This window comes from Pithys albifrons, chromosome 3 (assembly GCF_047495875.1).
Source record: "Pithys albifrons albifrons isolate INPA30051 chromosome 3, PitAlb_v1, whole genome shotgun sequence".
Lineage (NCBI taxonomy): Eukaryota > Metazoa > Chordata > Aves > Passeriformes > Thamnophilidae > Pithys > Pithys albifrons.
This window is the reverse complement of record NC_092460.1, coordinates 50,750,962-50,765,385: the sequence shown is the minus strand read 5'-3', so window position 1 is coordinate 50,765,385 and position 14,424 is coordinate 50,750,962. Positions and strand designations below refer to the sequence as shown.

The 14,424-nt window shown below is 39.7% G+C and overlaps 1 protein-coding gene across 3 annotated transcripts in view; it reads right to left on the bottom strand.

The window, feature by feature from the left end:
* EP300 (E1A binding protein p300) overlaps positions 1–14,424 on the bottom strand; it is a 63,188-nt gene that overhangs the window by 12,833 nt on the left and 35,931 nt on the right. For 2 of the 3 annotated variants that reach the window (XM_071551838.1, XM_071551840.1), the window contains 12 exons: positions 14,127–14,236; positions 13,470–13,628; positions 11,963–12,403; positions 11,215–11,403; positions 10,169–10,325; positions 9,524–9,642; positions 8,088–8,327; positions 7,516–7,604; positions 5,027–5,107; positions 3,832–3,888; positions 2,439–2,516; positions 1,281–1,348 (listed from right to left, as the gene is read on the bottom strand). In XM_071551838.1, the coding sequence (XP_071407939.1) occupies positions 1,281–1,348; positions 2,439–2,516; positions 3,832–3,888; positions 5,027–5,107; positions 7,516–7,604; positions 8,088–8,327; positions 9,524–9,642; positions 10,169–10,325; positions 11,215–11,403; positions 11,963–12,403; positions 13,470–13,628; positions 14,127–14,236 (1,788 nt within the window). The remainder of the gene's footprint in view (positions 1–1,280; positions 1,349–2,438; positions 2,517–3,831; positions 3,889–5,026; positions 5,108–7,515; positions 7,605–8,087; positions 8,328–9,523; positions 9,643–10,168; positions 10,326–11,214; positions 11,404–11,962; positions 12,404–13,469; positions 13,629–14,126; positions 14,237–14,424) is intronic. The other variant, XM_071551839.1, reaches the window with a different exon arrangement.

The window sequence follows — 14,424 nt, the reverse complement described above, 5'->3', positions numbered from 1 at the left end:
GTGAGCTGCTTTTCCCCAGCAGACATATTTATGGCTTATACATTATTTAAATGAACAAAGAATCTGTATTTCAAACTAATTCCCATCTATCTTAAAAGTCAAACACAATTAACGTTCCTCCTGAATTGAAGGTATTAATTACTTAAACTGGATTACCAAACACTGCTCTCAGACATATCTTCACAGGCAGACATGGCATTTAGAAGTATATTCTGTCTACAAAACCATACTAGCCAAGTTAGTCTCTCCAATTACCAAAAGAATGTATTTCATCAGTGGAAAGAAAACGAAATACAACTGTATCTGCAACTGACAGTGTAGAAGTTTCTAATTTTCAGGCCATCTTCATTCAAAAGAAGCACCACATTAGCTGACAAAACCTAAAGCTCAAAAGGAGTGTAAGATTTCTGGTGTAACAGGACCTGCCTCATCACTAGCCATTACTTCTGGCAGAGTTACACATCTGCCAATCAGCTTTTAATTCTTCCAATCTGACATCTTTCAGTAAAGCACCAGTCTACTTCACTAAGTATGCAATACTTTCAGGTTGCTAGATGCAAAATCTGATAGAAATGGTCAAAGAACCGTTGAATTCTTCCTATATTCCTGTTGAATCTAGGGAGTTTTGATTTTGAAAAAAGACTCAGATGTTGAAACCATTCACTGAATGGTTTGCTGAATCTTGGTGCTATTGGCTGGCCAATACAATACTATGATACTTTTTATCACAGTAGAAATGTAAATTGTAAGAGGTACACCAGCCTAAGAAGTTTCTCAAAGACTTATTTTGCCTGCAGAACAAATGGACAATGACTGCACAAATTCCTCCTACACGGCCATCAAATCAGTTGCCATGATCAAGAGTAAATGTCTGTAGAGAGTTTTGTGACCAGGTGACACAATCTTTGCCTCTGCAAAGCTCTTAAGAGCAGAAGTCATGGTGATTTGAACACAAGATCGTAAATTTAAGTTAGACTGCAGCCATGCAGCAACTGTTTCCCAGTGCTAACAATACTGCAATTGAGATCAAAGAATGTGTATCTTGCAGTAAAAGTGCTCTAAAACAGTATATTAATCCTCTACAACAGAGTATCAACCTATGACAACACCTGTGAATGCAAACATTGTGAACACCACAGAACAGATGATCAAAATTGAGCAAAAGTATTCTTCTTCTACTCCAAAAAAATTGAAATAAGTGCAAAATGAGCACAGAAGCCACCTCTTCCCCATTCTTAACGTATTATTTGAGTGTGTTGGTGCAAGTGTCAGAATCTTACTTTTAGCAGAGAATTTGTTCTCTTTCCTGGTTCGTCCTGTTTTCTTTAGGCAGCCATCACAGACAAAGCTGAAACAAAAGCAGAAGACAAGGAAGTCATCCCAAGTCAAACCATCAAGTCCTCTGGAATCTTACCATGAGAAGCTAAATCTTTCACCAGATCTCATCTGGTCTGGAAAATACCTTAACTGAAATTTGAAACAAAAGACACCACAAAAAACAGTGCAAGCAGAAACAGCTGAACAGTTTCAGAGCTGCAGATGAGGATCTAAGCTCCAGGAGCTGCATCCCCTGTCAGTCACCCATGTCACCACCTGCAAGCCCAAGAAACAGTCTCCACTGGCAGGTCTAACAGCAGAGGCTCAAAGTATTCTTGGAGCAATGAGGTTCAAACTGCTATCTCTCATGAGGATGAGAGACCACAACACAAAGCAAAAGCCTGTTTTTTTAATTCTAAATGCCCAAATGCACTATAGACTGAAATGATTTGACAATTCCTCCTCAGTTACAGGATACACCCTCTCTTTTGCAGCAATGTGAATGGGACCACAGAATGCTAGAACTCGTAGCTTTCTTGTCAAGAAATGGAGCATTTAAGCTCTTCTAGAATTCTACCTACATATAAACTTATCATCTTTTATGAAAAGCTTTTAAATCAACCAAAGAAAACCCAGTATGTTGATAAAGGACCATGGAGCATCTAAAGACAACTATACTGGTTTTCAAATCAAATCTGATCACTGAAGTCAAAAAAGTTAATTCACCTCTTAAATTCTTCAGTTGTTACAAAATTTTTTTGAAGATGAAAAAGCACTATGATTTGTACAGAAAACAGATCACTCTGAAACTGTTACTAGAACTAAAAACATCTTTTCATGAAGGGCTAGTGTCTTTAAACATAGAAGGCTGAAGCCTAAGCCTGAAATGCCCTCTTCCACACAAAGAAACATTAGAAACTAAAGATTAGAAACAACTTCACACATAACACAATAGGATATGATGTCTAAATTTGATGTCACCCTAGAGATTGTGCAAAATTTTCAGGAAAGGTACTCTCTTCCACAAGACACTCTTAAATATAACCAATGTAAGGAAGATTATGCATTAGCTCCAGTAAATAGTAAATATGCTCTCTACTTAATAAGGAGAAATTCCTCACCCAGAAGGCCAGATAATCTCATTATGAAGAACACAGATCTGGTGCATTTTTCTTCCACACTCTATACATTCAACAAATCTGTAGAAGGCAAAAAAAGCACAAAGGGAAGCAAAAGTTAGTAGAATAATTACATACTTGTATATTTAGCAATATTTTATTAGAGGACTTCTAGCATTTAGGCTTTTGAGGCTATGTAACATAGCACAATCTATGCTGAGAACAGCCTCCAGAATGAATTAAGAGCCTGTCAGCTCAAATCAGGCAGACTATGCAGGGACATGTTATTACTACCATTTGCTTGTCTTACTGTCATCCACTCATTTTTTTAAAGTGAAGACCTTCTAAGGATAAAATTTGTAAACTGCAAATCCTGGGGTACACTGCAGAAAGGTGGGAAGGAAGAAAACAGAAGCAATATCCAAGTCACTTTCAGAAGACTAGCAGAGATTTAAGGGCTACTGAGCAATGTGGTTACTTCCCAGACATTGGTGAATACAGTTCCACAAAATAATGAAGGCTGTTTCAGGTATCGGGACAACCTGACTCCTTTTGGACATGCCTAGGAGTCTGAGACTTTGACTGAACAGTTGTAATCTGCATGGAGCACGTAGTATCATACTGTAAGTTAGGCTTACATTCTAGTGCTGGCTCTGTCTTCACTAAAGGGCAAGAAAAGTTATGAATCGAGTTACTATTCTCTCCTTCCCACGGCCCTTGTAAAACGGAAGAACTGCTTGACTCTTATGCCCTTGTAAGGATGGTGTGGGAACAATAAATATTGTTTTTGCTCATTTATTTGAGAATGAAGATCATGTTTGCAGAGCAGCTGCATAGGTGTATAATGCAGGACCATGTAAAGTGGCTGCAAAAACCCACTCAGGAATATAAAGAAAAGCAGCTGAGTCACCATCATCTTAACATCACTGAATGACTACAATTCTGCTTCCAGAACAGTACAGAAGAACTGGCTGGTTCAAAACTCAACTTTTCCTTCTACCACAGGCCTATAAAATACAACTAGGAAAGCCAACAGCACCAATAGCTACTGCCAGGTGACTCAAGTAAGTTCTGAGACTTCAGCATTTGCCACAAGGTTTCAAAGCAGAGCTATCTGCATTCATCCTTCTGTTGAATTCACATGCAAGACAACAAAATGGAGTAATTTCAGCACATACATCCAGTGCTATGCATTTCTCAAGTACAGCCATGGTAGTTTGGGTTCTCAGTACAGAATACCAGATACACTGTTTACTGAGCAGCCCCTGCCAACTAACAGAGCTACATGAAACTGGAAAACATTGAAAAATAAGGCTGATTGTGAACGAGTAAGATATCTCTTACAAAATACTTATAATAAAGTAAGCATCATTCAAAGTGTGAGAGCAACACTTACAGTTCAGGATCCAGTGTATCATTTTTCCTTTTTGAAAACTGTTCTTTGTTTATCGTGCTATGGAGAAATAGGCAATAAAACTCAGTTTTAACACAAGACAACAAACATTCATGCCATACCACACCTATCCACAAACCAAGACAAAACATGCAAGCAGATTTCTGGCATTACAAAGAAAGGAGTTGTATTTTACACAGTGACAGACAACCAACGTATATCCCACTCAACTCTTGTCTGTGGAAAACATTATTTTTTATGGGAGAGAACAACATTGCACCCTTATTCAGTTTTACTACAGGATGAATGTTAAAGCTTGCTGACATTCAAGTTTTGGATGGGTCTGGTCAGTATTTAATAGTGAAAAGACTACTTGATATGCCTTTCATACTCTGCAGGCAGAGACTTCCAATTATCTTTGATTACTGGGACGGTAGATGATCTTATTTCAGATTACTCTAGTTCTTCTCCAACACTAACTTCAAAAGATATATTTCAGCTTCCAAACCCTGCAACTTCAGCCCAGTCATTACTAAATAAACTATCTTTACCTTCCCTACAGCATTTTACCAAAATTCTGTTTCAAGATTTGTTTTTGGGGGGTGGGAAGGTGTGAGAAGGGTACAGCAAAATCAAAGACTGTCTGAACAGTTTGCCATCAACATGGGAAAAGGCAACTAAATCTATGCACAGCCTTTTACTGGGTTCTCAACAACTGCATAGCATTTCTCATAGGCAGATGGTGCTCCAACAGTGAAATATTTGTATGGCAGAAGGAGGTTGCCTGCTTCTGATGTGGATGAAAAACAACCTGATGCTGAATTTAAGTTTAATAGTATAGCCAGCGTATAAAGAAAACGGTACATTTGACATTTCAAGCTATGTCAGTCCCCTACTTGCCTGCAGGCATAGTTATTTTTCTGCAGTAGAATACTTTCACTTTTTCTCAGGGAAAAAGCCATTTTCCTCTTCCCCTCTAATGGCAGAGCTGCAATTTTAAGCACTAAGTGCTCATTTTTCACAAATTTATTCAGTCCAGATTTTAAAGAAAAGCACAAGTCCAGGCTTTTATGAAGAATACAACGTCCTCCTTCCAGTAGCCTAAAAACCTAAAGCTAAACCCCGTCCCTTTGAGCAATCACTATGGGCCCTGAGAGAGCTCACGAACACACAGCCCAAGCAAACACAAATAACTCACGTTTGAGGTTGTGAGGGGTCATCTCCCAGAGAAACGCTCTCTCCTTGGATTTCATTGAAGCACTTCTCACAGAAATGATACCTGTCAGCAAGAAGGCCATATTTGGGTGAACTGCTCCGTCCACACAACACAGCCCAAGTCAAGCAACGGAGCCACCAATCACAGCAGGCCAAGGAAGGGACAGGAGCAGAGAGCAGGTCATCAACGGCGACAGGGATATTCAATGATGCAGATTTATGGGCCCCACATTGAGTTTGGTTGGTTTGGTTTTTTGGTTTGGAATTTTTTTTTTTTGCGCAATCAAGCCAAGTGCAGACAATGACAAGCATGAAGGAGAAATTAAAAAAATAACACACACACAAACAAAGAAATGGGGATTTGCAGGACAAAAACAAAAACGTAGAAGCAGGACAAGACAACACAAAGCAGAAAGCCAAGGCAAAGCACAGATTAGCATTAAATCTCTCAAATGGGTTCACAAGCAGCAAACAATTAAAACAAATTAAACAAGAGTATTCCGTTTTAGCATACCCATACCCTTTTCATTTTAATAATCCATGCCACGTACAGCAAAGAATTAAAATGAGACAGGGGGAAAGAGCAGAAGGAAGGAGGAACTACTATTCTGACTTGTACATCAGCACAGCAGTTCTGTTGGCAGGAGGATCTGCAGGAGATCAATGGAAGAGGGATAGTCTTCCATCTTAAATGTATAAATGCTGAAAGGTCATATGATTCACTCCCGGTCGAAAGGGAAAGCTAAACATCACAAACTTCATGACAATAAAATCTGTTCTCAAAATTCTTAATGACTAATTAATAGAACTGTTAAACTCTATTTTAAATAACATTAACTACACACATAATGCTTTACATGGATATGGTTCTGCCACAGCCCAGTCTGCACGTAGAACAGACCAGCCATCACTACCCCAAGCATTACAGAGAACAATTTAATTTGTACTTGAATAGAGATTAATTCAAGATTCTAGCCTAGACCTCAAAAATGTTCTAAAACTGTGCCCTCTCCATTACTAAGGCATGTTAATTGAGTGCACAAGACAGCTAAAAATAAAAAGAAATGAAGGAAAATTCAAACAAGTTCATTATAAAGTCACACAAACCAATGTTATAGCGCTCTCCCAGTTTTCATCTGAGATAATGCAGAGAACAGCACTTCTGGAATTATGCATTTCAGTCTACACATATATATGATTCTATATAATGTAATCTGCAAGTCCCATGTATGCAGCTGTTACAGTGCAAACACTCCCTTGTAATGTCTGAAAACATGTAAAATAAGATTTCTGAGTGATTTGGTCCATCTAGTACTTGCCCATAGACAAACATAAGCAGAAGATACTGACATGTTACAAAAAGCTCTACACTACAAGTCTAAAACTACAGTAATTATTATGGGATACAGTAGCAGTGAAAAAGTAGGAAATAAGCTTAAAAACCTACAGTCACTGCTATAAAGTTTTATAAAGCCTTAAAAGCTTAAGACATAACTTGTGAAGCTCTTTGCTTGCTTTCATCTGACCAGGTGCTTAAGAAACTACAAATCTTGCAAAATCTTCTGACTTTCAGGCAAAATATTCAGAGTTTTTATCGTTCTTGTTTGTTTGGGGCTTTCTTGTTTGCTTGTTTAAGGTGATGGAATGAATAGAGAGCAGTAACTAAACAAATTGATGAAGGAGGTGACAGTTTGGAGTCAACCAGTCCTCTGATCTAACCAGTTCATTCTCAGGACAGGCAAAGGCCTATGGGAGTGTTAAAGCATGTACTTCCCTTCTTCCTGCCTCACTTCCCAGCTAGCTGAGATGCCTAGTAAGAAGACTTTCAGAAGTCAAGTTAGTTTAAATCTTTTAATAAACCTGAAGTAAAAAAGATATTCAAAAGAGCTGTAGAAGTAACAGCACTTTACAGAGCTACTGACAGATACTGCTGAGACAATTCCTCTTAGGAAACTTTTTGAGAAAAAGCAAGCACAAATCTGCTGAAGATCTGAATATACAGATCTTCCAATTAAGATGTGCAATACAAAAGTAAGTTTGCTCTTCAGTGTTAACATCATGAGAAAAACAGACTTGGCAAGAATAGCATGTATTATGAGCATTAATATACTTGCTGCATAGTTTACTCAATGTTCAGCATGAAAAATACTGCTGCATAGTAGAAAGCAAAGGCAACAGACTTGTATATATGATTTGTAGGTAACTGAAGATTTAATTAACTGCAGGATAAAAATGTAGTAAAACATCACGTTTCTGTAAACAAAAGAAGAAGAGCAAAGGCTGCAGTGAACTTTGCAGAAAGAAATCATTATTAACACACAAGGCAAACTATTCAAGAGCACTTCCAGCAAAAATTTTATCTTAAGACACAAAGGCATACACATATAAAGAGGATGTCTATGTAACTGCATGCACACCTGTAACAGATTGATCACAGCATGCACAAAACCACACCAAGTGAGGTTTCCTTACCTGTTCTGGTAACTGTAGTAAGTGGCATCTCGAGGGATTGTGCATAGCTGTTTGCCATAGCAACACAAAGTCTGTGGCGAGAACTCCAACTGCAAAGAGGAATGTCTCGTCTTAGTACTCGTGTGTGTGTTCACTTGCTCTCCATGGGAAGCAAGTGTGACCCAGACAATGAACACTTCCCCCTTGCTCTGTGCACAGATGCCTCTGTACAGCTATGTGTATGAAGCGTTAGTCACAAAAAACATTCAGGGGGCTGTTATTCTCAAGTCAGCTCTTCTCCAAAGACAAAAAGAGTATCAAAACAAGACAATGGAAATACAGTCTCAATATACAGTGAAATACAGCACTTCAGCAGTAATAAAAACACACCTGCTTCATTTGCAATAGCAAATGGGTTCACTCTAATCAAAATAAGAGTTCAGTTACTGACTTTACTGATTACTCAGGACTGCTGAATCCTGGCAAATTTTCAAAATTTTTGACACGCTGTAACTTCTAAGACGTGCAACTGCCATTTTTGTCCCCTTCAATACAAGGAAGCAAGCAGCAGACTGAAGATGGCTTTTTCTTACCTTTCTTCCACAGCAATAGCCAAGGCTCTGCATAACTGGGTCAATTTCTTGCTCAAACACCTCTGCCAGTTTGGAACAGTACTTGTACACCCGGGATGTTTTGCGGTTATACAACCAGGCATTATTGAACATGAGCCAGATGTCATCTACATATTGCCATGGTTCCTGATACTGTCCTGTGTCCAGCTTTCTCTTGATAGTAGAAAGATCCATGGGATTCTTCACTATGTCAAAATAATCCTGCAAGAAAACGCAGTATATCAAAACACTACTACAGAGCTGCATTGTGACACGATGTGATGTGCATTCTCAGCATATAAATTCTTCTCATCAAGAAAAACAGGTTCCTCCCTGACTTGATTGTCAAACTGCTTGTGACACACACAATGCAATCTCTAAGTAATACCATATCATTCCCCAGTGCTTTCTTTTCATTATTCCTTTATTTCTCAGGCGCTGTTGCTCATTCACTCCTGATGAAATAAAGCCACTCTAATTTTAATCAGCAAAGCAAGTATTACAAAAAGTAGGAAATGGTGATGTTTTTGCAGTCATTGTGATCTGAAGATACACATGAGAGCATTAACAGAAAGTAACTGGTTTTAATAGACCAGATAACCTAACAAAATAACTTTATTCTGTGATAAAAGATATCATGTCTCCTCCATGTCTTTTCAATCTGCCACCAATTATGGGGCAACTTCTCCTATAAAAGTCTGCAGAGTATGACAGAAAGCTTGTCAAAAATACTAGCAAATATATAAATGCCTGAAACACAGCAGATCTTGAATTTTTGCAGTGTCTGCCATAAAAAAAAAAAATCACACCAAAACCTCTTTCAGGCAAAAAATGTTGCCAGAAGCACACAAGCAAGACTTCTACATATACATGTTTGTTTATATGTAGTGAAGATCTGTGGTCAATTCAGAGACTCTAAAACAGATACTTGGATGATAATTATTTCAAGACAATTCTAAAACGAGCAGAAAATTCAACCTAAACAAAGCCTATAACTTGAAAAGCCTCTTCCTTTTCTCTAACCGATTAATAATCCTTGATGGATTTTTTTTAAGTGGTCTTGGTCAGCTTCATTTCCCCACATCTTCAGACAAGTTTTATACATGACGAGAAGCATCTATAAAATTCAGCAATAAACATATTGCAACATAAGGCAACTATAAAAAGCCCACACAGCACTGGAGAGCTCTTGGTAATCACTTCAATGCATGGCATACCTACTTATTTATCAAAAGGAACACAGAACCAAACAAACTTTCCCAAGTCAGACATTGTATGTTCCATGCCTACACTAAAACTCTCCAAACGCAGCAATATAAGGGTGTTAAAAAGACAGACTTAAGCTGTTCTCAAACAGGTATGTCAAAATACAGGAGTTTTGAATTAAAGCCAGGAAGGTATCTTGCCAAGACACTCACAGGAATTCCCAGTAGCTGGGGATCCACAGGCTGCCGAAATGGAAGAGACTCTGGATCCTGACGGTAAAGTGCCTCCAGTGTTGGCATAAGCGCCTGCCGCAACTCTTCTGGCTTGAAAACTTTGAAAAACAATCAATATTAGAAAGATAGCAGAAACAGCTGGAAGAAAGAAATGTGAGGTCTGGGAAAAAGACTACAGACAATGGGCTTAGGGTACTTAGTACGGCTTGTTTATCCTCTGCAACACTGAGTTACAAGGAGGATATTAAAATGATCACTTGGACACAAGGAGTCACAGGAAGACACTGCTAAAATGAGTAGAGATGGTTTACATTCCAGATACTGCTCCTCTCTGAGGCCCCAGGAAAACATTTGTCTAGAAAATCTGTAACTGAGTATTTCAAATCTCTATTGTATTGACAATTTTACTAAGGCTTACTGTCTGTTTCTACAGCCTTAAAGAGCTTGTCCAAAGCCAATTATAAGCACATATATTATTAGATATTTTTGTCCAAAAGCCACAAAGAACATTCCATATAAGCCTACTAAGTACCAAAAAAGAAAGCTCGGTTCCCACTCCCATCCTTCAAAAGACTTCTCAAGGGAGATGCAGTGAATTTCAGTCAAAACAGTGTTCCTGCTTACTTTTTTTCTTGGACTGCCCAGCTGCTGGAGAAGACTGAGTAGCTGGAGTAGTAGGTCTTTCTTCCCCCTCTGGTACTTCAGTCTTTATTTCAGGTTTCTTTTCTTCTTGCTCCATTGGGTCTGGTTTACATTCCTCCACAACTGGTTCTACTTTAACCTGGAAAATAGTTTGGAGCCTGTCACCTAAGTCTGGTGGGAGGCCATCCATTCATGTTTGTGTCCTCTAAACCTGTCATCCTGCTCACCATTTTCCCCTAAGATTACAGGTATCTCCTTCGTAGTCAAAACCTGCCTAAAGCTTGAGCAAATGTGTTAGGATGTGTCTTTAAACATGCAGTAGTAGCAATGATGAGCTGCTAACAAGTCTGGGTAACACCCTCCAGCTCTTCAGGCAGTTCCAACAGCGCCTCTACCAGGATGGCACCACTGGCAGCCACACTCCCAGCTGTCCTTGGTGGTACGTTGTAAAGCCCAGTAAAGTAGCCCATCATGTACACATAGAATTATTTATGTTGGGAAAGATCTTTAAGCTGAGTCCAATATTAACCTGGCCAGCACTGTCCAGTCCACCACTATGCCATACCCCTCAGTGTCACATCTACACATCCTCTAAATACCCCCAGGAATGGTGACTCAACCACTACCCCGGGCCACTTGTTCCAATGCTTGATAACCCTTTCAGTGAACAAATTTTTCTTAATATCCAACCTAAACCTCTCTTGGCGCAACTTGAAGCCATTTCCTCTCATCCTAGTATCTCCTATTTTAACAACTGTAGGGCTGACCTGAGAGCATTGTCACATTGGCATTTAGCAAAGCAAAGCCTCACAGCTGCACCCACACCACCATGGCCCTTCCTGTGACCACTGGCTTTACCACAATTTCACTAGGAAACATAAACCCTTCTTTAGGAATAAGACAAAACTGCAGCTGGAGGTAGCACCTATAGCTCTTATTGAACTCTGGAAGGAATGACTTGGTAGACACAAACTATCTAGCAGCACAAGATGAAGATATTTTATCCAACATCTGGTCAACAATCTCACCTCAGGTTTCTCCTCCATTTGCAGCTCCGTTTGCTCTGGTTCCCCTTCATCTGTTTTAATGTCCATTTTCACTTCCTGCAAGGGTGGCTGCTGCTGCTCTGGAACAGTCTGCTGAGAGTTCACCTCTGTGCTGCTGGTGGATGGCGGGTTGGATACCTGCCCATCGATGCTTACAGCTGGCTGTGAAAGCTGAAGGAACAAAACATCCATCACAAATAGGCTTCCAATGAACTTTTTTTTTAATTTCTCTCATCTACATTTTACCCTATATCACATTTCCAGTGAGTTTAAATGCACTCTGGTCCTTATATTTGCTTTCCCTGAAGAACATACTCTCACACAACTTTAACTATAGAAAAACATGCACCAGAAACATGCACTGGAAGGCCTAGTACACAAAGTGACATATTGTTTTCCTACTGTATAAAAGCACTATGCATGTGTAGACATAACCAAAAGCCTCAGTGGCGTTTCACAGTGAAATTCAAAACCTGCACTAGAATTCTGAAAAACATTCCCTTCTCTGGAAACACCAGATGTCTACAGACTTGTCTTGATGGAAAAAAGGCTACTCCCCAAATAGAAAAACACATCCTATTCTGATATTAAACATGCCAGGAGCACAAACAAGAAAAAACCAACCAAACAAAAAAAAATATCCCAACAACAAAAACCCAACCAACTGAAAAATAAACATTCCACATAAACATCTGCAGGGAGGGAAGGCACAATTAAAGTATTTCCTTACAGGTGTTGTGGGGTGCTGAGGCTGCAGTGGTGCTGTTGGTGTGGGAACAGATGCAGTGGTGCTCTGCTGTGACAAGGGCTGCTGCTGCTGCTCTGCAGAAGGAGTAACTGGAACTGGAGGCTGGACTTGTGCAGGCAGCTGTGCCTGTGGAGGCGTCGGAGTCTGCCTTTGAGGGGGGTGCATAGTTTGGGACTGTGGTCCAGGTGGCATTGCCTGAGGAGCAGGTGTTGGGCCAGTAGTGGCAGCTGCTGCTGCCTGCTGTTGCTGTGATCCCAGGCCTGGGGGTGTGTGGTGAGGTGTTGGGGTTCGGCTGGGTACTGGAGAAGGGGAATTTCGGTGCATGGGAGGCTGTGGAAGAGGTGGGCAGTGAATATGGCTCCCTTGAGAACCTGGAGCCATTGCAGGAGAATTCACAGGACAGGAAGCGCTGGTCATTTGTGCCTATGGGAAAACAGGTACACATTTGCTATGACAAACACACATCTGCTATTTGCTATAGAAAAGCAAAAGAAATTACTGTCAAATAGCTGCTTTATCACAGCATACTTTAAAAAATGTGAAAAAGTATCTGCTTTATTTTTAAAATCTCTTTCAAAAGCAGAAATGGTCTATTTATTTTGTTTTACATGAATATAAGGCTGTTTTATAATTTAGTCATCTCTTTCAGAGAAGTTTCAATAGAGTAACTTATAATTGTTAATATGTTTAAAGAATGGCACAGCTACACCCAGTTCGCAAAGTGTTTCTTTTTAAAACTGTCTATTTGTACATCCTGAATATGGGACAACGCACCACAGTGAAAAACTGCATTCAAATACACTCAGTGAGCCCCCCATGCCTCCACCCCCAAGACTAGAAACTGAATTTATCATCACAAATAAGTACAGCTGTAATTCTACCATTATGAGATTACAAAAAAATTGTATCAGTCAAGGAAAAAAACTGTAACTCCACAGTAATCTTGCCTGCAAACTAGGAAGAAGGATCAGTGAGAAGCAAACTGACGTTCCCTACTTCTTCCTGGCCTGAAAGGTTCTTGCTGAAAAGGGAGAGGGAAAGGAAAGAAAGGAAACCACTAGACTCTAAGTTCAGATCTTTAGTAGTGATAACCCTCCTATCCCCCAAAGCCAGCAACACATATTGGTCCTGAACAGACATGCTTTTTTATGACTTATTCTGCCACCTCTTAATTTCTCAGGCTCTGCTGCTTCACTGTTCAGCAAGAGATTCTTAGCTACTGCATGCTCAGGTGCAATTTCTTCTTTGCTCCATTAAAACAAACCTAAAACAATTCCTCTGTAGCACTTAAGCCTGTGAACAAGTCAACAGTGTTTCACTCTTGCCATTCCCAGTGCTACCTCAGGAAAATGCACAGTCTCAATAAATTAATTCAGTTGACTATAATTCCAAGCGCCTCTTCAGAAAACAAGTAGTTCTTCATTACTGAACAAATGTAACCAGTGTATGACAAAGCCCACTGACACCACTTCCAGAAATCAGAACCTACTTGAGAAACTGGTGTCTGATTGCCAGGCTGAGTCATAGGCATGCTTGCTGTGTTCATTCCCGGGGAAGAAGAAGGGAACTGGGTCTGTTGTAGAAACTGGTTCTGACCAGAAGGTTGGCCAACTCCTGGCTGCTGCATGCGGGAAGGAAATCCCATCTGCTGGAAAAGAAAGGAACTCATTTCACACAACGTGCAAACACCTCCATAACATCTCACCAAAACCCCCTAAAACACAAACATATATCTTGTTCCAGAAATTGATGCTTGCCACTTATCTTTAGGATACAATACAGAAAGTCTGCTTATAGCTCCTCCCAAAAGACAGAAATTATGATGAGTTCCCTTATAAGATAAGTAAAAGATATTGATTTCAGATTGGGACTGTGACTTAGGATTTATTTTTGTTCCTTCTTTTAAGGATGCAATAAAAAGCCACTTCAGCTTGATTTTTAGGCAATTTTTACCACAAGGATCTAAAGGTTTTTCATAGATCCTATAGATCTTTGAGAGGAGATGTAAAAGGCAGAAACCAAAGGGCCAAGGGAATGAAGAAGGGATGCTTGATTTATTTTTAAATTTCTTTTGTTTCTTTAAGGAAGCCACAGCCTAGAGAAGCAAACCTGCAAGCTCAAGACTCTGGAGGGAAAGCACACTGACCTGGCTCATGGCCCCAGTCTGACTTAGCTGTCCAGGGTGCTGAAGAGGAGGGGTTTGCCGGGGTCCCATTGGTGACAGCTGCATGTTCATCTGGCCAAACTGATTCATTCCTGTGAGTTTGTGCCAAAAAAACACTTATAAACAAAGGCCTGAATTTTCCTTTGGGCATCATTCAACATTTGGAGAAGAAATGCTGTTAATTTCTTCCAAAGTTTGCTTTCTAGCAACCAGTTTTCAAGCATATATTGCCTTCTATCAACTAATTACAAGGAATAATTTTAAATAGTGTCCAAGCTAC